This window comes from Heterocephalus glaber, unplaced genomic scaffold (assembly GCF_053883595.1).
Source record: "Heterocephalus glaber isolate CG9 unplaced genomic scaffold, H.glaber_assembly_v1.0 deba00000006, whole genome shotgun sequence".
Lineage (NCBI taxonomy): Eukaryota > Metazoa > Chordata > Mammalia > Rodentia > Bathyergidae > Heterocephalus > Heterocephalus glaber.
Genome location: NW_028258136.1, coordinates 969,874 through 997,306, shown reverse-complemented (window position 1 = coordinate 997,306; position 27,433 = coordinate 969,874). Strand labels below are relative to the sequence as shown.

Here is a 27,433-nt window from a genome sequence, read left to right as displayed (position 1 = left end):
TATTACTGTCTTCAAAGTATTTCCTAATTTGCACTATAATTTTATCTTTCACCAAGAAGTCTTTAGAAATATACTGCTTCATGATTTATAGTTTATCACTACTATCAGATAAAATACTCTGAAAATGACCCAGAATATAGTCATTTTTGGAAAATATTCTATAAGCATTTAAAAATAATATATTCTGTTCACTATTCAGTGTTTTTACAAATATGTTTTTGCCTTTTTTACTTTTTATTTATTTATTTGGTACCAGGAGACTCAGGACCTTGTGCTTACGAGGCAGGAGGTGGAACCACTGAGCTTAAATCCCCCCCCAACTTTTTGCCTTTTTTAGAGTATAGTCTAGGGGTATAGTTTTTGGGTCATGAGGTAGGCCTATGTTTTATTGAATATTAAACAGATTCCCAAAGAGGTTGTGCTCTTTTCTACTTACACAAACAATACAAGAACTACAGTTATTCTATCCTTTTAAATATCTGGTTTTGTCATGTTTGCTCTCTTTCCCCATCATTATTCTATTAAGTCTGAAGTGGTATCTCATTATGTATACTGTACTCATTTTATTTTTTAAAGATTTTTTTCAATTCCAGATTTTCTACTTTATAGATTCCAATTCTCTACAGATTCTCTAATTTTCATCTTTTCTCAAGCTCTTCCTCTATGTTACTTGAGCATATCAATAAATTATTTTAAATTCCTTGTCTCGTTACCAGTATCTGTGTCACCTGTGATTGCTTGTGTTGTCTATTCTTTCTGTTGGCTTTTGGACACTGGTCCTTGGAAAATTTTGATTGCATGCTCACTATTGTTTTTAAAAAAGTTTAGAAGCCCTAAATGATGTTATCTATGGCCAAAGAGAGTTTAGTCTTTTCTCTGCTAGGAAGACAATGCAGGGTTCATCATCTTTACCCTGTCTGGAAGACAGTAGAATCAAGGATGCTTTGCAGAAAAGTAAGGCTTATTCTATAACTAGCTGGGCCAACTTCTTAGTATATACTCTCCAGGGCTTTCAAGTGAAAGAATGGAATATGTAGTTGGTCTTTCTCCCCTCTGCTAACCCAATGGGTTCTGAACTCTGCATTTCTTCAACACCACAGACTAACAGATATTGACTTTATTTTCCAGATAAGGGTTTCCATTTACTCTTTCAACTCTCTTCAATTTTGGCAAATTTCTTGAGAAAACTCAAGTGTCTAAGACACTTCAAGTCTTTAATTATGTTACTTCCATTCCTTAAGAATATCAAACATTCGGCATGTTTCTTTGTCCCCTAACCATAGGCCTGTACCTGGCCCAAATTCATGTTGAAATATATAGATAAAACTATCAAAGGACTCTTTAGTTCCTATTTTCCCAGAACTCTAGTTATTTTCAAATATATGTAAGTCAGCCATAAGATGTTCTACAGGCTCCTCAAACTCACCCCAAAGTAAACTCACTGGTTTACTTCTAAATCTGTTCTTTGGGTATTCCCTAAGATAATATTGTCATTCATTCATTTATTTGCAGAGAAAGTTAGAAACCGCTTTTGACTCCTCTCTTAACATTAAATCCAACTAGCCAGCCAGGTGAAGTGGAGAACACCTATAATCCCAGTATTGGGGAGGTGCAGGCAAGAGGACTGCTCTGAGTCAAGGCCAGCCTAGGCTACATAGTGGAATGGCAAGACCCTGTCTCAAAAACAAACAAACCAACCAACAACCTCAAACAAACAAAAAAACACACCTAGTCATTAATATGTATAAATTTAAAAATTATTATTGAATAAATTACTCTCTGTTCCCACAACCTTCATTATCTCACTGCAATTACTGTAATAATTGGGTACCATGCCTTACTTTTCTATTTTCACATTGGTTTTTTTTTTTTTGGTACCGGTGATCGAACTTGGATCCTTGCGCTTGCGCAGCAGGCGGCGAAACCACTGAGCTAAATCCCCGGTCCCTCTATTTTCATACTGTTAAATACTCTGCTACAAGATGCAAGTATGTATCTTTGTTAAGACACATATCAGATCATAAGATTTCTGCCTTAAAATATTTCAATAGCTTTGCTTTAGCTCCTCTGCCACTTCACTTTCACCAAAGTTTAGGTGCCCCAACTTTTTACATTATTTCTCAAACATATTTTATGCTTTCATATTAAGTTCCTTGGCCATCTGACAAAAGCCTTTCTTGATCTGCTTTGATGATTTCTGTCCTCACTGTTAGTATTATAATAATTATTTTTTGTCTCCTTTTCTCCATTTGCCTATTCTCTTTTGGTGCTCATCCTATTAATCACCACCATCACCACACCATCATCATGGTAGTTAACATGTATTTTTTACCATATTTATTAAATTCCAAATACAATGGTAAGTACTTAATTCTATTAACACATTGAAAGATAGCTATCATAAACCCCATTTTATAATTAAGGACAGAGGCTTAAAATTAAATAGTTGGTAAGTGATACAACCAAACCTAAGTTCATTTGGTTCTAACCCATTCTATGAACAACTATTCTACTACATATTCAAGTTTTATATTCTTAGCATATAATATGGTGGCTGGCATGTAGAATGTTCCTAACAAATGGGCTTTACCACTGAAAAACAACAAATAAAATAATATACAGAGGCCCTTGTAAATTATAAATCTTTACAGATGTAATATCATTATTTCTTTCACCCTGATTCTGTATAGGGATGAAAAGTGAGTATAGAAAACCATGTTGAAAAGGTTTATATACACACACACACACACACACACACACACACACACACACACAAACTATATGATTCCAACTATACAACATTCTGGAAAATGAAAACCATAGAGATAGTGCCCAGGGTTAAGGAGGGATGAACAGGGAGAGCACATATGATTTTTAGGCCAGTAAAACTACTCTGTATGATATATGTCTACACACATATCCTTATATACAGTATTTATCAACTCATATAATATACAACACCAAGAGTGAATCCTAATGCAAACTATGGATTTTGGGTAATAATGTGGCAATATAGGTTCAACAAACTCTACCAGTAGCAGAAGGTGTGCATATGTGGGGAAAGGAAGTACAAGGGAACTCTATTTCTGTTCACTTTTGGTGTGAACCTAAAACTGCTTTAAGAAATAAAGTATTAAAAGAATGAAGCAATTGAAAAGAAGTAGCTATTCAACATCTTCAATATTCTACTCAGTTCAAAAATAGTTGTTACCAATGTGGATCGGAAGGCAAAACCATTACTGGATTATTCCCTTCTTCCCCCACCCTCTTAGGGGAGGAAGGGGGCTGGGGATTGAACTCTGAGCCTTGTGTATGGTAAGCACAGGATGTACACTGAGCTACACTCCCAGCATGCATTGCATTATTTCTTAGATTTTATTTCCAAAACATCATAACTGCTAATTTAAGGCTCAGAATGGGGATCAAAAAACTTACTTTTCAGTTTTCTTCTTTTGTTCCTTTTGCTGTTTTTGTTCTTTTATTTGTTCTCTTTCAATATCCATAAAAAGTCTTCTGTGTCTCAAGTATTGCTTTTGATGCTAAAGTAAAGTAGTTAAATAATTAAAATTCTCTTCTCAGAGGACTTCCCAAGGAAGGAAACTATTCTTATGATATAGACCAGCGATCCCCAACCTTTTTGGCACCAGGGACTGGTTTCCTGAAAGGTAATTTTTCCACTGACAGGAGATGGGGGTGTTCAAGGGTGGGGATGGTAATGTATGGTTTCAGAATGACTCAAGCCAGTCATAAGGCTGTAAACACAGATGAAGCGTCCTAGCTCACCTGCCATTCACCACATGCTGTGCAGCCCTGTTCCCAGCCACCCTTTCCCACTGTCTCAAGGTTAAAGACCCAGGCTATAGAACATATAATATGTAAGTACACATTAATAATGGCTTCAAAAAATTAAAAACCTAGGAATGAACCTAAGCAATATGTGAAAGACTCCTAATGAAAAAAATATTTTGAAAAAAGAGATCAAAGACATCAGAAAATGGAAACATGAACCAATAGTGTCAAAATGGCCATATTACCAAAATGATATATAGATTTAATGCAATCCCAATCGAAGTACTTCACTGACCTAGAAAAAATATCCTGAAATTTATATGGAACCAGAAGAGACCCGGAATAGCAAAAGGAATCCTGGGCAACAAGAGCAAAGCAAAAATTCATAATCCTGAATTTCAAGTTATATTACAAAACTACAGTGATAAAAACAGCATGCTAGTGGCACAAAAACAGATATGTGGACCAATAGTACAGAATACAGGATTCAGAAACAACCCTGGGCACATTCAGTCATCTGAACTTTTTTTTTTTTTTTTTGGTACCGAGGATCGAACTTGGGGCCTTGCACTTGCGCAGCAGGTGGCGAAACCACTGAGCTAAATCCCCAGCCCATCTGATCTTTGACAAAAGGGCCAAAAGCTTAATGCTTGAGGAAAAGAGCCTCTTTAACAAATGGTGCTAGGAAAACTGGCTATGTTCATGAAGACTGAATCTAAACCCGTATCTCTCACTATGTACTAAAATAAAATCAAAATGGATCAAAGATCAAAATATTAAAACAGAAACAATCTGATAGAAGATTGTTCTTCTATCAGAACTCCTAAAGACAGAGGCATAGATAAAGACTTTCTGAACAGAATCTCAGTTGCATAAGAAGTAACATCAAGAATCAACAAATGGGATTATATCAAATTAAAAAGCTTCTGCATTGCAAAGGAAACAACCAACAAAATGAAGAGACAACCTACAGAATGGGAAAAAAAAATTTGCTAGCTATTACTCGGACAGAGGACTGATATCTAGAACATAAAAAGAAATAAAAATTGCCGGGGATTTAGGTCAGTGCTTCTGGCGCCTGCCTCGCAAGCGCAAGGTCCCGAGTTCGATCCCCAGTACCAAAAAAAAAAAAAAGATATAAAAATAAAAATCAGATTCCCCAAAATAAAAGCCAGAGCAGTAATTGTTTCTTTCTATTTGCATTCTTTCCCACCTCAGTGTTGCCACAACCCCAGCCCCATGAAAGACTCCATGGATATGAACATGAGCCCTCTGAGGCCCTATTATTATCTTTTTTATGGAATTTGCTCCACATTTCAGATGACAATATTGGTAAAGTGAGTTAACAAATGTTGCACAAAGTACAACTAAATCTTTCTTTCTTTTTGGTACTGGGGATTGAACTAGGGTCCTTGTGCTTGTGCAGCAGGCAGCAAAACCACTAAGCTAAATCCCCGGCCCAAGTACAACTAAATCTTAATGAATACCCTTGATTCCAGCTGGTGCTCTATAAATTGTAAATTAAAGGGTAACAAAGATGATCACTTTAAGGTGGATAATGATGAAAATGAGCACCAGTTATCATTAAAAACAGTCAGTTTCTGGGCTGGTGCAAAGGATGAATTGCACATTGTCAAGCAGAGGCAATGAATTACAAAGGCAGTCCAATTAAGTAACATCAGCAAGAGCACCGGGAAGGAAGCTCCCCAGCCGCCATTCCACGCTCCTAGGGCAGAGAAGCTGAGCCAGTCCCAGCACCTGGAAGGAAGCTCCCCCACCACCATCCCATGCTCCTAGGGCAGAGAAGGTGAGCCACACGGCCACCAAAACACCCCCCCACCGTGGAAATGAAAAGACACATAAACAAGCCTCAAAAACAGACTTCTGGATCACCTACAGCAACCTCAAAGGGAAACGAGATGGAACAATCTGATACTCAACCACCTGGACTCTCTGAACTGGCAACAAAAGAGGATCTGGCAAAAATGAAATCAGAAATAATTACTCAGATAACAGCAAAGATTGTGCTCATGGTGCAAGACATGATTAATAAATCTAGAAAGGACACAGATAAAAAAATAGAGGATCTGAAGAACATGTTGGAATCCCAATGTAGGAAACAAATGGAATCCATAAAACAGATGCAAACAAATTGCCAAGAGATTAAAAACTCCACCAAAAGTCTGTGCAGCAGAATGAACCAATGTGAGGATAGAATTTCAGATATAGAAGATAAGATTGCAATCAGTGACCAGGAAAAGAAAAATTGCTTTAAAATTGTAAGGGAACATGAGAAATCAATCCAGCAGCTGCTAGACGATGCAAAGAAGAATAGCATAAGACTGACTGGAGTCAATGAAGAAACAGGGGAGAGTGCAGATGACATAAAAAAACTGTTCAGAGAAGTGATGGCAGAAAACTTCCCAAGCAGGGGAAAAGAATTTGATATACAGATAAGTGAGGCATATAGGACTCCAGCTAGCCTTGATCAAAAAAAATCTACACATAGGCATATAATAGTTAGGATTCCAGAAATCCAACAGGACAAAATTCTACAAGCAGTGAGAGAAAAGAAACCAATCACATACAAAGGAAAGCCCATCAGAATCACAGCACACTTCTCAATGCAAACCCTCAAGGCAGGAAGAGCTTGGAGTGATATATTTTAAGCCCTAAAGGAAAACAGCCTCCAACCCAGATTGATGGACCCTGCAAAACTATCTTTCAAAATGGATGGAGAAATAAGATACTTTCATGATAAAGAGCACCTCAGGAACTTCATGAATACCAAACCAGTATTCCAAAAAATTTTAGACAATACCCTAGGAAAAGACAATGAGGATCACAACCCCAGGAAACCCAGCAGAATGAATCCATTGGGCGTGACAAATTAAACGCATAGGGGGAGAATCCAACAAAAAGAAAAAGTCATGACAAGGCTTTTAAAACTTTTAACTTCATCTCCCTAATGAGTGCATAATTCAATCTTGTTATTGTACTGATTAGTATTTTTCTGATTCTAGAGTGGAGCACCTTTCCTAGTGTTATACTGGCTATTTATTATCTTCTTATGTCTACTTTTTAATTGGGTTGTCTATTAATGAGCTGTAAGAGTTCTTTATATGTTCTGGTCATTGGTTATATGCATTGTAAATATGGTCTAAGGACTACTTTTCATTTTAATGATGTCATTTAAAATTCTAAATTTTGATGGAATCTCATTTATCAATTTTTTTCTTTTATACATCATGTTTTCTGTATCCTAGGTGGTTCTTGCCTACCCTGAATTCATAAACATTTTCCCTTATAATTTCTTCTTAAAGTTTTATACTTTTAGGCTTTCATATTTAGGTTCATAGATCCCTTCAAGTTATTTTCATGTATGGAAATAAAGGGTTGAGGTTAATTTTTTATATATGGATACCAGGTGTTCTAGTGCCTTTTGCTGAAAACACTATCTCTTCCTTGGCTCTTGAATTGAGTTTATATTCTATAAAATGCTAATGTTAAATAATCTTTCAAAACTCAGTGGACCATATATGTGTGGTTCTATTTCTAGATTCTCTGTTTTATTCAAATGATCTATATGTCTTTCCTTACACCAACACTGCCTTGATTACTGTAGCTTTAGAAGAAGTCTTAAAATTGGGTGCTAAACATCTTCCAACACTGTTTTTTTTAAAAAAACTTTTCTAGGTCCTTTGTACTCCTACATAACTTTTAAATTTCAATATCCAATTCTTCATTTATAGCAAGTATACACAGACATGAATTTTTATATATACCTTGTGTTTTCTAATCCTGCTAAATTCAAATACAAGTTCTAGGGGCTCCTAGAGATTTCTTAGTATTTTTTCTGTAGATGATCATTTCATCTACATATAAAGATTTTGCTTCTACCTTGCCAATCCTATCCTAATTGTGTCATTTTATTGCCAGAGTATTTTGGTGGGGCCTAGGTTTCAAAGTTTAATGAAAAGATAAAGAGAAAGCGTATCTGTCCTTGTTCCCCACCTTAAGGAGAAAGCATTGTATCTTCTCCATTCATATAACGCGTTTTCACTGGAAGTATGGAGTACATGTCTTTAATCTGTTGAGAAGGTTCTGTTCTACTTCTAGTCTCCTGATAGCTTTTACCATGAATAGCTGTAGAATTCAGTCCAATAGTTTTTCTCCAACTAGTGACAGGATCATATGGCTTTTTCCTTTCCTCTGTTAAAACGGTGATTTTGGGGGGTGGATCTTCCAATGCTGAACCAACACTGCCATCCCTATAACAAAACCACTTTCTACATACTGCCAGATCTGACTTCTGATAATTTGTTTTGTTAAACAAGTTTCTATCTATGTTCATACTTTTTTCTTCTATTGTCTTTATCCAGTTTTAGGATTAGCACAATGTTGATTTCCTAAAATGAGGGGAGAAGTGTTCCTTCGTTTCTCTGCTTTAATTGTTTGATATAATTTAAAAGTTAAAATGTATATGAGCCTGCTGTTGTCATATAGGTAGTTTTTCAAGCTAGGAATATACTTTCTTTAGTAGGTGCTATTCAAATTTTATATTTCCTCCAGAGTTAGTTTCATTAATTTGTCTTCTAAGTTACTTCTTAGAAGTTGTCAAATTTATTTCAAAAAAGATTTTTGTAATATGCTTTCTATATCCTTTTAAATTCTGTAAAATCTGTGGTAATGTCTCCTAGATCTTGATATTGTAATTTTAAAAATGTATAATTGATATTGTGTAATAGGAAGAAAAGGTCTAAAGGAGCAGGGGAAGTGGGAGGGGTAGGAGAAAGGAAAAAAAGGGAAAAGAAAAAATATGAGAAAAGAAAAATATGGAAACAAAGTCTTTGCAAATAGGGAAGGGTGGAGGGGGTGAAGGGAGGGCAGGGGAAGGGGAAAAAGATAAGAGCCAAGATACTCATGTAAAGGTACAAGATCCCAATGATGAATGTAACTGTATTTTATACCTAAAATGTACCAATAAACTTAATGGGAAAAAAAAAAAGTAACATCAGCAACTTTACAAATGTCTATACAGCCAATGGTTTCCCTTAGGGGCTTTAAAATTACACCACCTGTGGTTTTAAGACTGAAGTGTAGTTCAGGGCCTTTGCATTTTTTTTTTTTTTTTGGTACTGGGGATCGAACTCGGAACCTTGCGCTTGCCAGGCACGCAGCAGAACCACTGAGCAAAATCCCTGGCCCTTAGGGCCTTTGTATCTTAACTGCCAGCATTTAGTAGCTGTGGAGGAAGATGCAAAGTCAAAAGATGAAGAGGATGTAAAATTCTTAAGTATATCTGGAAAGTGATCAGTCCCTGGAAGTGCTAGCAAGATTCCACAAGAAAAAGTAAAACTAGCTACTGATGAAGATGATAATGATGATAATGACAAAGATGATGATTTTCATGATGAGGAAACTGAAAAGAAAGTGCCAGTGAAGAAATCTATGAGATACTCCAGCCAAAAATACACAAAAATCAAGTTAGAATGAAAAATTCTCAAAACCATCGAGATGACCAAGATCAAAAGGCCAAGAATGCTTCAAAAAACAGGAAAAAAATTAAAACACCCAAAGGACCTAGTTCCATACAAGTTATTAAAGCAAAAATGCAAGCAAGTACAGAAAAAAGTGGTTTTCTTCCCCAAAGTGGAAGCCAAGTTCATCAGTTATGTGAAGAATTGCTTCCAAATGACTGACAAAAAGGCTATTCAAGCTCTCTGGAAGTGGGGGAAGTCTCTTTAAGAAAACAATTTAAATAGTTTATTAAAATTTCCTGTCTTTCTTCATTTCTGGAACTGTTGATATTTGGCTTTCTTTTTTATAATGCAAAGTAAGAACTTTCCCTACACATCTGATAAATGTTGTCTAGGTTCCACTGCCAAGAATGTGTGTCTAAAACGCCTGTTTAGTTTTTAAAGATGAAACTCCACCCTTTGCTTGGCTTTATGTATGTATAGAATGTTATGATAGGACATAGTAGTACTGGTGGTCAGACATGCAGATAAGTGAGAAGACAAAAATATACACGTGAAATAAACTCAGTATTTTAACAATGTAAAAAAGTTTTTTTTAAAAGAGCCAATAAAAAAATGGGCAATTGAAATGAATACACTTTTCAGAAGTACAAATAGCTAATAAACACATGAAAAGATGTTCAACATTTCTGTCCATTAGAGAGAAATGCAAACTAAGAAAGCACTTCCATTTTACTCCAAAAAGAATGCCTATCATCAAGAAATCAAGTAATAACAAATGCTGGTGAGGCTTTGGGGGAAAAAGGAACCCTTCTATATGGTTGGTGAGAATGTAAACTAGTACAACCATTATGGAAGTCAGTATAGAGATCCCTCAAAAAATTAAAATTAGAAATTCCATTCTACCCACCTATACTTCTAGATATCTTCCCAAAAGAGTTAAAGACATCATATTACAGTGATATATGCATACCCATTTCTATAGCAGCACAACTCACATCAGTTAGATCTTGCAAGCCACCTATATGTCCATAAATAGATGAATAGGTAAACAAAATGTGGCATATATAAACAATGGAGTACTACTCAGTCATACAGTTCAGTAATTTGTAGAAAAATGGATGCATCTTGAGACCATAATGTTGAGTGATGTAAACCAGATACAGAAGTTCAAATATCGCATGGTTTCTCTTATAGAAGAAAACCAAAATACAAATAATTTAAACAGCAAAATAAAAGACTGATTATAAGAAACAGGGAGACAAACTGTGGATATAGGAAGAGAATCTGAGGATCTGGAGAGATGGGACAGAGGGAAGGGAATAGAGAAATAAAAATGATGAATATGTGACATTTATATGTAACAATACTCCACAATGAATATATTTATTATGTATCACAAACATATAGTAATAAGAGAAACTCTAAAGTGAAAAATATATAGAAGTAACACGGAACTAAATCCTTAATTTCCTTCTGTCTCTCATGACTCACAATAATAACGCATACGACAAGAATTTTATACTTTTAAGCACATAGCTATTGTATGTTAAAACAAACGATAAAAAGAAGCTTTAATTTACTTTGCTTTTAGTACAGTCTCATCACTAGTAGTAAATAAAATGATTATATTTGATACAGTAAGATATATACTATATTTACTCTGTGTTCCCAAGTAGTAGGTAGTATCAAAAACTGGGGCCAAAGAAAGAATGTGGGAGGTATTTTATAATAGAACATCCCTAAATTTTAAAAATTATAATCATACCCTAAAAACATACTCTGAGCCTAGCATAACATGCCAGGAAGGAGAGAAGACTAACCAAAGTTTACCAGAATATCATACTCATAAATGGAGCCAGTATAATAAAACTAAGTGCTAGTACACTGTGTGTGATATGTTCATTCCTCTGGATTTATTTAAGGACACAGGATGCTCAAAAGGCTAAATCATATCTGTGCATACACTAGGGCAGTCTATGGCTTTTTGGTAAAAATTATTAAAAGTCTAAATAGCAGTTTCCAATACTGAGGATGCATCAGAATCATCAGTGGTATTTTTTAAAAACACAAATGCCCCCAATCTACCTTTTCAGGTACTGATTCAGTATAACTGGTTGGGGTTCAGGCATCTACATTTTGAAAAAAGCTCCATATCCAGCTCTGGTACATGGTCAGAGTTAAGAACTCTTAGTTTAAACTAACTTACACTGAAAAGGAAATATAAAATGTTCCTGTAAGTTACAATGGGAAATATATACTAGCTGGAGAATTTCACTTAGATCATATCTGATTTCACATCAATGTACCCGTATGATCAAAATATACAGTAAATGTTTAAATTTTTAAAAAATTATTACAGAGATGGCAGAGTGTTGAGCAGGAGAAAGAGTCTCTCTGAGATTTGGTGTCTTGACACTGGAATATACCAGCATGAGGAGGCAAAGGAAGAGGGAAGCAGGTCCCTGGAACCCAAGGATCTGAGGCAAGGGAATAGCAAGCCAAAACTGCAGACAGACAGTGACTACTGACGACCCCAGAGGCCTCCACAGAGAAACACACCAGTGGAACAGAGCAGTGGACGAACCAGACTGCAGTGGCTGGTGAGTTATCTAGGTTCAGACCTCAGCTAACAGACGGTTACTGGCTGGTAGCCATCTTGGAGAGAGGACAACTGAACTTAGCACTCAGAACAGCTGCGTGTGGAATCCATCTAGTGGATTCCCATGCCCTGGTGTGGGTGCCAAGCTCAAGTCAGCAGGAGGTCAGGGAGCAAGTTCAAGCTGGAAGGACACATCTACACTGTTGTGGGCTCAAGGAATCTGGTTCCAGCCTGAAAGCCAGCAATTGGCCTGAACTTTTGAGGAACTAAAGGGGTAGGCTGGCTAGGATTATTCACTACCCACCATGAAGCTGCAGCTAGCTTGCTGGGATTGATCAGTTTGGCTCTGGACTCTGTTTGCCCATATTGCCTAACAGTGACAGCAGAGAACACCTTGAATTGGATGTTTTTGGGTTTTTTCATCTTTTTTCTTTTTTCCTCCTTTCTTATACTTGTTTTACATAGTCTTTTCTTGATTGTTTGAATAGTTTCTAGTTTTTTCTTGTTGTTGCTCTGTTCTTCTTTTTATTTTTTCTTTTTCTGTTTCACACCTGTCTTCTTCATCAGTTTCCTAAGTTTGTCCTCTAGCCTTGCTTCTAACCTCTTCTTCTGTTTTTTGACCTCCTAACCGCTTTTAAATCTTCTCTTCCAAGGGTAAAAATGCAGTAGTAAGGGCTACAATTTGTACTTTTCTAGGCTGTATTTGATGCTATTGTTATTATTGATTGTACTACTTTAGCCAAGGTGACATAATTGTGCTAATCAGTTATTCCTCCTGATATGCCAAGACTCAGATTGCCTAAGGGTCTTTAAAAAAGAGCCTACAGGCCAATGCCAAAGAACTGGCAGCTGGGCCAAGTAGGCAGGAACTCTCATCCCCAATAAATTGAAGAGGTAGGATCCTACAAGAGACTCAAAACCCAAAAACTAGCTATACCTGGAAGATGCTTCTGAGAAGTAGTCATTTCCAAAGGGTTCTGAATACTAGCAATAAAGCCACTTGCCACAAGCAATTTACAAGCATCAACCCAGGAATCAAACTTTAAAAGAAATAGAAAATGAGAAGCCACTTAAACAAGATACAACTGTCACAGACTTTCAGCTCACCAAAGGCAAACCCTGTGGGCAATGAAGTGGAACAATCTGAAAGCCACCCACCTGAACTCTCTGAAGTGGTAACAGCAGAAGTAACAAAGCAGATGAAAGATGCTCTAGAAAAAAAATCAAAGCAGAAATAATTTCCCAGATGACAGAGATACTGACTAGTATGAAAGATATGGATAAAAAAAATAGAGGAGCTCAGCAACATGATGGAAACCATGAATGCCCCTCATAGGAAAGAAATGGAATCCATAAAACAGATTCAAACAGATATCCAGGAGATTGAAAACCTCATTGAAAGTATATGCAGCAGAATGAACCAATCTGAGGATAGAATATCTGATATAGAAGACAGGATTGCAGTTAGCAATCATGAAAAGACAAATTTCTTAAAAATAGCAAGGAACATTAAGAAATCAATTGAGGGCCAGGGATTTAGCTCAGTGGTTCTGGGGCCTGCCTTGCACATACAAGGTCCCGAGTTTAATCCCCGGCAAAAAAACAAAAACAAAAAAAACCCAAAGGGAAATCAAGCAAGCAGCTGCTAGATGATGCAAAGAAGAATAGTAAGATTGACAGGAGTTAATGAAAAAAAGGAGACAGTGCAAATGACAATAAAAAAAAACTGTTCTCAAAAGTAATGGCAGAAAACTTCCCAAACAGGGATAAAGAATTTGACATACAGATTGACGCAAACAGGACTCTAATTAGCCATGATCAATAAAAATCTTCTGGCTTCTGAGCTGCCATCCGACCTTTCCCAGCCCACAGGAAGGGGCTTCTGGGCCACCATCCGACCTGCCACTCCCAGCCCAGAGGAAGGGGCTTCCAGACCGCCGTCTGTCCCACTGCTTCCAGCCCAGAGGAAGGGGCTTCTGAGCTGCCATCCAACCACTCCCGGCCCAGAGGAAGGGGCTTCCAGGCCACCGTCCAACCCGCTGCTCCCGGCCCAGAGGAAGGGGCTTCCGGGCCCTCGTCTGTCCCACTGCTCCCAGTTCAGAGGATGGGGCTTCTGAGCTGCTGTGCCACTGCTCCAGGCTCAGAGGAGTTGAGGGGGCACTAACAACACCCCTCCCCACCCCAGGTCAAAATGAAAAGACACGTAAATAAGTCTCAAAACCAGATTTCCAGATCACCTACAGCAACCTCAAAGGGAAATGAGATGGAACACTCTGATACTCAACCACCTGGATCCTCTGAATGGGCAACAAAAGAGGATCTGGAAAAAATGAAATCAGAAATAATTTCTCAGATAACAGCAGACATTGTGCTCATAGTGCAAGACATGATTAATAAATCTAGAGAGGAGCTGAGGAACATGATGGAATCCCAACATAGGAAACAAATGGAATCCATAAAATGGATGCAAATAGATTTCCAAGAGATCAAAAACTCCACTGAAAGTCTACACAGCAGAATGAGCCGATATGAGGACAGAATTTCAGATATAGAAGATAAGATTGCAATTAGTGACCAGGAAAAGAAAAATTGCTTCAATATTGTAAGGGAACATGAGAAATCAATCCAGCAGCTCCTAGACGATGCAAAGGAAAATAACATTAAGACGGATTGGAGTCAAAGATGAAACAGGAGAGAGTGGAGATGACATAAAAAAACTGTTTACAGAAGTAATGGAAGAAAACTTCCCAAGCAGGGGAAAAGAACTTGACATACAGATAAGTGAGGCATATAGGACTCCAACTAGCTTTGATCAAAAAAAATCTACACATAGGCATACAATTGTTAAGATTCCAGAAACTCAACAGAAAAACAAAGTTCTACAAGCATTAGAGAAAAGAAACAAATCACATACAAAGGAAAGCCCATCAGAATCACAGCAGACTTCTCAACACAAACCATCAAGGCAAGAAGAGCTTGGAGTGACATATTCCAAGCCCTAAAGGAAAACAACCTCCAACCCAGATTGATGTACCCTGCAAAACTATCTTTCAAAATGGATGGAGAAATAAGATACTTTCATGACAAAGAGCACCTTAGGAACTTTGTGAATACCAAACCAACACTCCAAAAGTTTTTAGACAATGTCCTAGGAACAGACAATGAGGATCACCACCCCAGGAAGCAAAGCAGAATGAATCCATCTGGCACGACAAGAAATTAAATGTAAAGGGGGAGAACCCAACAAAAAGAAAAAGTCATGACACTGATAAGTCAATACATTTCAGTTATAACCATCAACGTTGATGGTCTCAATTCATCAATCAAAAGAAATACACTGGCAGAATGCGTCAAGAAGCAAACCCCAACAATATGCTGCATACAAGAAACACATTTAATTCAAAAGGAAACTCATAGACTGAAAGTTAAAGGGTGGAAAACAATACTCTATGTGACGGGAACCCGAAAAAAAGCAGAAGTAGCTATCCTCTTTGCAGATCAAGTAGATTTCAAACCAACACTGATTAAGAGAGACAAAGGAGGACACCACGTCCTTGTAAAGGGAAGAATCCAAGAGGAAGACATGACAATCACAAATATCTATGCACCAAACACTAGTGCACCCAACTATATAAAACAAATACTAATGGACATGAAAAGTCATATACGCATTAATACAATTGTAGTGGGGGACCTCAACACCGCACTGTCACAAACAGATAGATCAACTAGACAAAAAACAAGTAATGAAATACTAGAACTCAATCGAACTCTTGAACAAATGAACTTAACAGATGTTTACAGAGTCTTCCACCCCACAAAATCAGAATACACATTCTTCTCAGCTGCACATGGGTCATTCTCCAAAATAGACCACATACTCACACACAGAACATGTTTAAGTAAGTGCAAAGGAATTGAAGTTATCCTCTGTATATTATCAGACCATAGGGTGATGAAATTGGAGATCCATAGCAAAAGAAACTCAAAAAATTTCCTGAACACGTGGAAATTGAACAACACACTTCTGAATAACCAATGGGTCACAGAGGAAATTAAAGAAGAAATCAGACAGTCCCTTCAATTAAATGACAATGACAATACAACATATCGGAATCTATGGGACACAATGAAAGCAGTCTTATGAGGGAAATTCATAGCAGTGAATATGCATATTAGGAAAACAGAACGAGCACAATTAAACAACCTGATGCTGAACCTCAAGCTTCTAGAAGAAGAAGAGCAGGACAAACCCAAAGCTCATACAAAGGAGGAAATTCTAAAGATCAGAGGAGAATCAGTGCAATGGAGACTAAGAGAACAATACAAAAAAATCAATGAAGCCAAGAGTTGGTTCTTTGAAAGAATCAACAAAATTGACAAACCCTTAGTCAACCTTATCAGAAAAAGGAAAGCAAAGGCTCAAATCCATGCAATGAGGAATGAAAAGGGTGAAATTACAACAGAACCAGCAGAAATCCAGAGGATCATCAATACCTACTTCCAGAACCTATACGTCAATGAGATGGACAACACAGAAGAAACGGACAGATTCCTAGATACATATGAATTACCAAAGTTGAATGAAGAAAACCTAAAAATTCTAAATAACCCAATATCAACCAATGAAATTAAAAATGTAATTAAAAACTTATCAACTAAGAAAAGCCCGGGCCCTGATGGCTTCACTGCTGAATTCTACAAGACATTTGGAGAGGAACTGCTGCCACTACTGTTCAAACTCTTCAATGAAATTGAAAGGGAAGCAATACTCCCAAATTCATTCCTGGAAGCAAGCATCACCTGGATCCCCAAAGCAGACAAAGACCCAACTGAAAAAGAGAACTATAGGCCAATCTCACTAATGAACATAGATGCAAAAATCCTTAATAAGATACTGGCAAACAGAATGCAGAAGATCATCAAGAAAATCATACACCCTGATCAAGTGGAATTCATCCCAGGGATGCAGGGATGGTTCAATATATGAAAATCAATTAATGTAATACACTATATCAATAGAGCCAAGGACAAAAACCATATGATTATCCCCATAGACGCAGAAAAAGCATTTGACAAAATCCAACATGCATTTATGATAAAAACCCTACAAAAAATTGGAATAGATGGTCTCTACCTCAAACTGATAGAAGCCATCTATGAAAAACCAACAGCCAATATCATACTAAATGGTCAAAAACTGAAATCCTTCACACTAAAATCAGGAACAAGACAAGGATATCCACTATCACCACTCTTGTTCAATATAGTTCTGGAAACATTAGCCATGGCAATTAGACAAGAGAAAGAAATAAAAGGAATAAAGATAGGTAATGAGGAAGTCAAATGGTCATTATTTGCAGATGACATGATACTCTATATAGAAGACACCAAGAACTCCACCAAAAGTCTTCTACACTTAATAACCAAATTCAGTCAAGTAGCTGGTTAAAAGGTCAACACACAAAAATCAATAGCTTTCCCCTACACGAATGACAGACTCACTGAGAGAGAAATAGCGCAAATAATTCCTTTCACAATAGCATCCAAAAAACTGAAATACCTAGGAATCGACCTAACAAAAGAAATCAAAGACCTCTTCTCTGAAAACTATGGCACTCTGAAAAGAGAGATTGAAGATGATATCAGAAGATGGACAGACATCCCCTGTTCCTGGTTAGGAAGGATTAATATAGTGAAAATGGCCATACTTCTAAAACTTCTATATAGATTCAATGCAATCCCAATTGAGATCCCAGCAGCATACTTCACAGACCTTGAGAAAACAATCCAAAAATTCATTTGGAACAAAAAGAGACCCAGAATAGCAAAAGCAATTCTAGGTAACAGAGACATGGCAGAGGGTATCACAATCCCCAACTTGCAACTATACTACAAACCTACAGTGATAAAAAACAGCATGGTATTGGCAAAGAAACAGACCTGAGGACCAGTGGAACAGATTAGAAAATGCAGAAACAATGCCAGACACACTCAGCCATCTCATCTTCGATAAAGGAGCTAAACACCCTCACTGGAGGAAAGATAGCCTCTTTAATATATGGTGCTGGAAAAATTGGGCTTCAACTTGTCAAAGATTAAAACTAGACCTACTATCTCTTGCCATGCACTAAACTAAAATCGAAATGGATTAAAGATCTAAATATTAAAATAGAAACACTGAACCGGCTGGAACAGAAGTTAGGTAGAACTCTTGAAGACATCGGTGTAGGAAAAGATTTTATGAACAAAACCTCAGTTGCCTGTGAACTAGCACAAACAATCAACAAGTGGGATCTCTTCTTATTAAAAAGCTTCTGCACAGCAAGAGAAGCCACCAGCAGTGTGAAGAGACAATGCACAATGTGGGAAAAAATCTTCCCCTGCTGTTCCTCAGACAAAGGTCTACTATCTTGAATCTATAAAGAACTTAAAAAGATCAGACTTCCCAAATTTAAAGACTCAATCCAAAAATGGGCATCTGAAATGAACAGACATTTCTCAGACAAAGAAGGAGAAATAGCAAATAAATAATATGAAAAAATGTTCAACATCACTGGTCATTCAAGAGATGCCAATGAAAACAATGCTGAGATTCCACCTCACTCTAGAAAGAATGGCTATCATGAAATAAACCAATAACAAATGCTGGTGGGGCTGAGGGGAAAGAGGAACCCTGCTCCACTGCTGGTGGGAGTATAGACTGGTGCAACCACTGTGGAAATCAGTATGGAGATACCTCAAAGAACTAGGACTGGAACTCCCATTTGACCGAGCTATTGCCCTGCTGGGTATCTTCCCCAAAGAATTAAAAGAATCATACCACAGTGATACATGTGCATCCATGTTCATAGCAGCACAATTTGTAATAGCCAAAACTTGGAAACAGCCCAAATGCCCATCAACTGGAGACTGGATAAAGAAAATGTGGTTTTTTAATAAAATGGAGTACTACTCAGCCATCAAAAGGAGAAGTTAGAGACGTTTATAGCTAAATGGATGCACACTGATGTGATACTCTTAAGTGAAATAAATAGAACACACATGTATAAATACCGAATACTTTCTCTAGTGTGAGAAACTGAAAGTGTAAGTAAGGACTAAAAGGTATAATAGATAATATGGAATAGGAAGAAAAGTGGCAAAGGGGAAGGGGAAGTAGGAGGGGTAGGGGAAAGGAAAGAAGGGAATGGAATTAAGATAAGAAAATGAAAAAATGGAAACAAAGTCTTTGTAAATAGGGAGGAATGGAGGGGTTGAAGGGAGGGCAGGGGAAGGGGGAAAAATAAGAACCAAGAGAGGTTATGTAAAGGTGCAAATTTCCAATGATGAATGTCATTATACTGTATACCTAAAATGTACCAATGATTAGAATGAATAATTCATAATGTTAAACAGGAAGAAAAGGTCCAAAGGGGTAGGGGAAGTGGGAGGGGTAGGAGAAAGGAAAGAAGGGAAAGATAAAATTATGAGAAATGGAAAAAATGGAAACAAAGTCTTTGTAAAGAGGGAAGGGTGGAGGGGGTGAAAGGAGGGCTAGAAATGGGGAAAAAAATAAGAACCAAGATACATCATGTAAAGGTACAAGTTTCCAATGAGAAATGTAAATGTGTTGTATACCTAAAATATACCAATAAAGAATTTTTTAAAACTAAAAATAAAAACCTTCCCCAAAGCATATAATAGTCAAGATTCCAGAAATTCAACACAAGGACAGAATATTAAAAGCTGTTAGAGAAAAGAAACAAATTAGGGCCGGGGATTTAGCTCAGTGGTTTTGCTGCCTGCTTCGCAAGCACAAGGACCCGAGTTCAATCCCCAGTAACAAAAAAAAAAAAAGAAAGAAAAGAAACAAATCACCTATAAAGGAAAACCCATCAGAATCACAGCACACTTCTCAACACAAACTCTCACGTCAAGGAACGCTTGGAGTGAAGTATTTCAAGCCCTAAAGGAAAACAACCTCCATCCCACACTGACGTACCCTGCAAAACTATCCTTCAAAATTTATGGAGAAAAAAGATACTTTCAGGCCGGGGATTTAGCTCTGTGGTTCTGCTGCCTGCCTCGCAAGTGGAAGGTCCCAAGCTCAATTGCCAGTACCAAAAAACAAAACAAAATAAATAAAGTGTATTGCCTAACCTGCAAATATTTTTTAAAAGATACTTTCATGACAAAGAACACCTGAAGAAATTCATGACTACCAAGCCAGCATTCAAAAGTGTTCTGAAGGATATTCTAAAAATAGACAATAAGAATTATAATTCTTTGAACCCCAAGAGAATGAATCCACCAGGCAAGAAATTAAACAGAAAAGGAAAGAAGGAAGCCAACAGGAGAAAAATAACATGACAGCAACAAGACAATACATAGCAGTTATAACTATCAATGTTAATAGTCTCAATTCACCAATCAAAAGAAATAGATTGGCAGAATGGGTCAAGAATCATTATCCAACAATATGCTGCACACAAGAAACACATTTAATTGAAAAACCAATTCATAGACTGAAAGTCAAGGGATGGAAAACAATATTCCATGAGACAGCAACCTCAAAAAAAGCAGGGGTAGCTATTATTCTATTTGCAGACAAAGTGGATTTCAAGCCAAGACTGACTGAGAGACAAAGAAGGTCACTACATCCTGGTTAAAGGAACAATCCAAGAGGACGATATAACAATGATAAATATAAATGCACCAAACAGGAGCACACCCAACTATACAAAACAAATATTAACAGACATGAAAAATCATATAAGCACTAATACAGTTGTAATGGGGGACCTCAATACTCCACTGTCACAAATAGAAAAATCAACAATGAAATATTAGAATTGAATCAAACTTTTGAACAAATGGACTTACTAGATGTCTACAGAGAGTTCCACCCCACAACATCAGAATACACATAATTCTCAGTTACACATGGGCCTTTATCCAAAATAGACCATATACTAGCTCATAGAACATGCTTAAGTAAATGCAAAGGAACCGAAATAATCCCTTGCAAATTATCAGACAATAGTGCGATGAAATTGGAAATCAATGACAAAAGAAATCACAAGAACTTCATAAACACATGGAAATTAAATAATACAGTCCTTAATAACCAATGGGTCACAGATGAAATTAAAGAAATAAGATAATTTCTACAATTAAACAATAATGACAATACAAAATACCAGAACTTATGGGATGCAATGAAAGCAGTCCTATGAGGGAAATTTACAGCGGTGAATTCCCATATCAGGAAAATATAAGGGGCTGAAATAAACAACCTAATGTTGAACCTCAAGTTTCTAGAAAAAGAAGAGCAAGTCAAGGCCAAAGCTTGTACGAGGGAAAAAAATATAAAAATCAAAGCAGAAATTAATCCAATGGAGACCAAGAAAACAATACAAAGAATTAATGAAACAAAGAGTTGGATCTCTGAGAGATTAAATGAAATTGACAAACCCTCAGCCAACATTATCAAAAAAAGGAAAGAAAAGACTCAAATTCCTCTAGGAAAGAAAAGGGTGAAATCAAAACAGATCCTGCAGAGATCCAGATCATCAATATCTACTTCGAGAGCCTGTAGTCTATTTTTTTATTATTATATTACTTTTATTGGTACATTTTAGGTACACAGTATAATGACATTCATCACTGGAATTTGCACCTTTACATACTCTATCTTGGTTCTTATTTTTTTCCCCATTCACCTCCCCTCCCTTCAAGCCCTCCATCCCTCCCTATTTGCAAAGACTTTGCTTCCACTTTTTTCATTTTCTCATATTAATTCCATTCCCTTCTTTCCTTTTCCCTACCCCTCCCACTTTCCCTTTGCCCCTTTTCTTCCTATTTCACATTATCTATTACACCTTTTAGTCCTTATTTACACTTTCAGTTTCTCACACTAGAGAAAGTATTCGGTATTTACACGTGTGTCCTATTTATTTCACTTAAGAGTATCGCCTTAATGTGCATCCATTTAGCTATAAATGTCTCTAATTTCTTTTTTTATAGCTGAGTAGTATTCCATTTTATTTTTAAAAAAATCACATTTTCTTTTTCCAGTCTCCACCATTTATTAAAGAGGCTACCTTTCCTCCAATGAGGATGTTTGGAGAGCCTGTAGTCTTATAAGATGGAAAGTACAGAAGAAATGGACAGATTCCTAGGTACATATGAATTATCAAAACTGAAGATATAGAAATTCTAAATAAACAAGTATCAGCCACTGAAATTGAATATGTAATATAAAAACTACCAACAAAGAAAAGCCTTTGCCCTAATGGATTTACTGCTGAATTCTACAAGAAATTTAGAGAAGACCTAATGCCATTACTCCTCAAACTCTTTAATGAAATTGAAAGGGAAGCAATACTCTCATATTAATTCCTGGCAGCAAGTGTTACTCTGATTCCAAAACTAGAGCAAGATCCAACTAAAAAGGAGAATTACAGGCCAATCTCCCTAATGAACATACATGCAAAAATCTTCAGTAAGATATTGGCAAACTGACTGCAGCAAGTCATCAAGAAGGTTATACACCATAATCAAGATGGATTCATCCCAGGGATGCAGGGATGGTTCAACATATGCAAATCAATAAATGTAATACAGCGTGGCCAGGCATGACGATGAGCGGGGCCTGTGGGGTCCAGGCGAGCGGCTGCTGGCCTTGCCCGATCGAGGCACGTCGCCTCCCGGCCGGCGTCTCAAAACAAAGGGCGCTGCATAATCCTGTTCGTGGTGCACAGCATCGCGGCAGACCATAAGGACCTCATCCACGATGTCTCCTCCGACTTCCACGGAGGCGCATGGCCACCTGCTCCAGCGACCAGAGTGTCAAGGTCTGGGATAAAAGCGAAAGTGGAGATTGGCATTGTACAGCTAGCTGGAAGACACACAGTGGATCTGTGTGGCGTGTGACATGGGCCCATCCTAAATTTGGACAGGTTTTGGCCTCTTGTTCTTTTGACTGAACAGCTGCTGTGTGGGAAGATATAGTCAGAGAGTCGAATGATAAGCTGCATGGACAGAGTGACTGGGTGAAGAGGACTACGCTGGTGGATAGCAGAACATCCATTACTGATGTGAAGTTTGCTCCCAAGCACATGGGACACATGCTGGCCACCTGCTCAGCAATGGAATAGTCCATATATACGAAGCGCTTGATGACATGAATCTCAGCCAGTGGTCCCTACAGCATGAGATCTCTTGCAAACTGAGCTCCAGTTGCATTTCTTGGAATCCTTCAAGCTTGAAATATTCACGCACCCATGATCGCTGTAGGAAGTGATGTCAGTCCAAAAGCTGTGGCCAAGGTTCAGATTTCTGAATACAATGAAACACCAGGAAACACGCAAAAGCTGAGACTCTGCTGACTGCCACCAACCCAGTGCATGACATTGCCTTTGCTCCAAACTTGGGGCGGTCTTTCCACATGCTGGCAGTTGCAACCAAAGATGTAAGAATTTTCACGTTAAAACCTGTGAGGAAAGAACTCACTTCCTCCTGTGGGCCAACAAAATTGGAAATCCATATCTCGGCTCAGTTTGATAACCACAAATCCCAGGTCTGGCAAGTAAGTTGGAACATTACAGGAACTGTGCTGGCATCTTCAGGAGATGACGGCTGTGTCAGGTTGTGGAAAGCTAATTACATGGACAATTGGAAGTACACTGGGATTCTGAAAGGTAATGGGAGCCCAGTCAATGGGAGTTCTCAGCAGGGAAACTCAAATCCTTCCCTAGGTTCGAACATTCCAAATCTTCAAAGCTCATGAAATGGATCTTCTGCTGGCAGGTTTGAAATATGTGAATTTGTAAGATAAAATTATTAACATGCCTTTGGAATAATTTGGAAGAGTTCAGGAAACTTCAGAAACATCATAATGGCCCTGTGTTTATTGTCATCCTAAGTGGAAAAAAATTGTATTTGAAGCTTCAACTTTTTATATTGTTATATATTTATAAAGATGTCTTGCTATTTGATTTTGAAGCTTTAAGTATTTGCATCCATTAAAACAATTTCAGGTTGCTATGCACGATGGCAGGTTATACAGATAATTTCAAGAAGCAAAATATACTAGGGTTAATTTTTTAAATGTGGCTTAGGGTGCTGCCTGTACTGCATATTTTCTCTTGTACATAGCTGTGATGTTTTGATCTGTATTCTTGTTGTGCCAATGACCTCTGTGTTAGATCTGTGATGCATTTTCCCTTCTCGATTTGTATTATGTCCTTTAACAGAAAGCACAGCTGACCACAAGCTAACTGGATAATTGCTGTTTGCTGCTTGTTACGTGCACACAGGAATGGAAAGTGAGCTCCTTTCCCCTTCCCCAGAGCCGTTTGACCTCTCCCGACATATACCAGCAGCCGTTCATTTCCAAAATGCAGTCCAAAAGGCCTTTAAAGATATAGTGGAGACCTTTTTTGTGTGTGTACTAGTCAGTTTATTGACACTATTTGAAACTTTAAATACAACAGAAAGGTTTTTTGTGGAGAGAAGTCACCAAAACAGTTTTTTGAAATGTTGCTGAAACTAACTTGTGTTTAAAAATTAAAAGGATCATTATTGTCCTTATTAAGTAGTTGGGAGAAGGTAAACTATAATTTAATCCCATTTAAAGAATAGAAGTATATTTCTTTTGTTTTCTAAAACAATAAGCCAAAATTATGAATTTTTATAAATTAATTTGAATATTGAATAAATATTTTTCATAACAAAATAAATGTAATACACTATATGAACAAGGCCAAGAACAAAAACTACATGATCCTCTCAATAGATGCAGAATAAGCGTCTGACAAGGTCCAACACCCATTTATGATAAAACCCTACAGAAAATTGGGATAGATGGTCTTTATCTCCAACTGATAAAAGCCATCTATGACAAACCAAGAGCCAATATCATACTAAATGGACAAAAACTGAAAACTTTCACTCTAAAATCAGGAACAAAACAAGGACACAAGACAAGACTGTCACCACTCTTGTTCAATAGTTCTGGAAACATTAGCTAAAGCAATTAGACAAGAGAAAGAAATAAAAGGAATAAGGATAGGAAAGGAAGAAGTTACATTATCATTATTTGCAAATGACATGATGCTACTCTACATAGAAGACCCCAAAAGCTCACCAAAAGACTTTTAGATTTGATAACCAAATACAGTGCCATAGCTGGATACAAACTCAACATTTAAAAGTCAACAGCCTTCCTGAACACCAATAACAGACTCAGAGAGAGAAATCAAAGAAGCAATCCCTTTCACAATAGCATCTAAAAAAAATGAAAAATACTGAGGAATCAATCTAACAAAAGAAGTAAAAGACCTCTACATTGAAAACTATAGTACTCTGAAAAAGGAGACTGAAGAGGATATCAGAAAATGGAGATATCCTTTGTTCTTGGATAGGAAGACCCAATATAGTGAAAATGGCCACCTTTTCAAAATTATTATATAGATTCAGTGCAATCCCAATCAAAATCCCAACAGCATATCTCACAGAATTAGAAAAAAAAAATCCTAAGTTCATTTGCAACCAGAAGAGACCTAGAATAACAAAAGCAATTCTGAGCAACAAAGGCAAAGAAGGGGGTATCACAATCCCTGACTTTAAATTATACCACACAGCTACAGTGATAAAAACAGCATGGTACTGGCAAAAGAACAGACCTGGAACAGACTAGAAGATGAAGAAACAATTCTAGACATATTCAACCACCTTATCTTTGACAAAAGAGTCAAATACCTTCACTGGAAGAAAGATAGCCTCATTAATGAATGGTGCTGGCAAAACTGGCTTTCCACATGCCAAACTTTGAAACTAGACCCATATCTTTCACCTCACACTAACCTAAAATCAAAATAGATCAAAGATCTAAATATTAAAACAGAAACACTAAATCTGTTAGAAGAGAGAACAGGTAGAACACTTGAGGACACAGGAGTAGGCAAAGACTTCATGAACAAAACCCAGACCGCATGGGAAATATGACAAAGAACCAAGAACTGGAACTTCATCTTTTTAAAAAGCTTTTGCACAGCAAGAAAAACTACCAACAGAGTGAACAGACAACACACAGAGTGGGAAACATTTTTTACCAGCTATTCAGATGAATGACCATTATCTAGAATAAATAAAGAACTCAAAAAATATCAGAGCCCCCAAATTTAAAGACCCAATGCAAAAATGGGCATCTGAAATAAAAGACACTTCTCAGATGAAGAATTAGAAATGGTAAATAAATATATGCAAAAATGTTCATCATCACTGGTGATTCGTGAAATTCAAATTAAAATAACGCTGAGATTCCTTCTCACTCCAGAAAGAATGGCTGCTATCATGAAATCAACCAATAACAAATGCTAGCGGGGCTGTGGGGAAAGAGGAACCCTGCTCCACTGCTGGTGGGAGTGTAGACTGGTGCAACCACTGTGGAAATCAGTATGGAGATACCTCAAAGAACTAGGACTGGAACTCCCATTTGACCCCGCTATTCCACTGCTGAGGATCTTCCCCCAAAATTTAAAAGAATCATACCACAGTGATATATGTGCACCCATGTTCATAGCAGCACAATTTGTAATAGCCAAAACTTGGAAACAGCCCAAATGTCCATCAACTGGAGACTGGATCAAGAAAATGTGTTTTTTTAATAAAATGGAGTACTACTCAGCCATAAAAAATGAGAAATTAGAGACATTTATTGCTAAATGGATGCACATCGAGGCGATACTCTTAATTGAAATAAATAGGACACACATGTATAAATACCGAATTGTTTCTCTAGTGTTAGAAACTGAAAGTGTAAATAAGGGCTAAAGGGTATAACAGATAATGTGAAATAGGAAGAAAAGGGGCAAAGAAGAAGTGGGAGGGGTAGGGGAAAGGAAAGAAGGGAATGGAATTAATATGAGAAAATGAAAAAAGGGAAACAAATTCTTTGTAAATAGGGATGGAGGGGTTGAAGGAAGGGCAGCAGAAGGGAGAAAAAATAAGAACCAAGAGAGTATGAACCAAGAGAGTATGTAAAGGTGCATGTCTCCAATGATGAATGTCATTATATTGTATACCTAAAATGTACTAATAAAAGGATATACAAAAAAAAAAAAAGAAAGAAATGGGAAAAAGAAAAAGGAACACTTCTCCACTGTTGGTGGGAGTGTAGACCAGTGCAACCACTGTGAAAATCAGTGTGGAGATTTCTCAAAAAACTAAAACTAGAGGTTCCATTTGACCTAGCTATACCTCTTCTTGGTATCTTCCCAAAAGAATTAAAAGAATCATACCACAGTGATATATGCACACCCATGTTTATACCGGCACAGTTTGCAATAACTAAATCTTGGAAACAACCCAAATGCCCAAAAACTGATGAGTGGATAAGGAAGATGTGGTTTTTTTATACAATAGAGTACTACTCTGCCATAAAGAAGGATGAGCTTCAGACATATAGCTAAATGGATGGACCTTGAGACCATACTCTTAAGTGAAATAAATCAGACACCCATGTTTAACTACTGTATTGTTTCTCTGGTGTGAGAAACTGAAAGTGGAAATAAGG

The 27,433-nt window shown here is 37.2% G+C and overlaps 1 protein-coding gene and 1 pseudogene across 19 annotated transcripts in view; one reads left to right on the top strand and one right to left on the bottom strand.

Annotated features, from left to right (window-relative positions):
• Ccdc15 (coiled-coil domain containing 15) overlaps positions 1-27,433 on the bottom strand; it is a 128,737-nt gene that overhangs the window by 46,099 nt on the left and 55,205 nt on the right. For all 19 annotated transcript variants that reach the window (XM_087200592.1, XM_087199356.1, XM_087197350.1 and 16 more), the window contains one exon: positions 3,436-3,539. In XM_087200592.1, coding sequence (XP_087056718.1) covers positions 3,436-3,539 — 104 coding nt within the window. The remainder of the gene's footprint in view (positions 1-3,435; positions 3,540-27,433) is intronic.
• On the top strand, positions 20,840-23,692 carry LOC106008614 (nucleoporin SEH1 pseudogene; annotated as a pseudogene).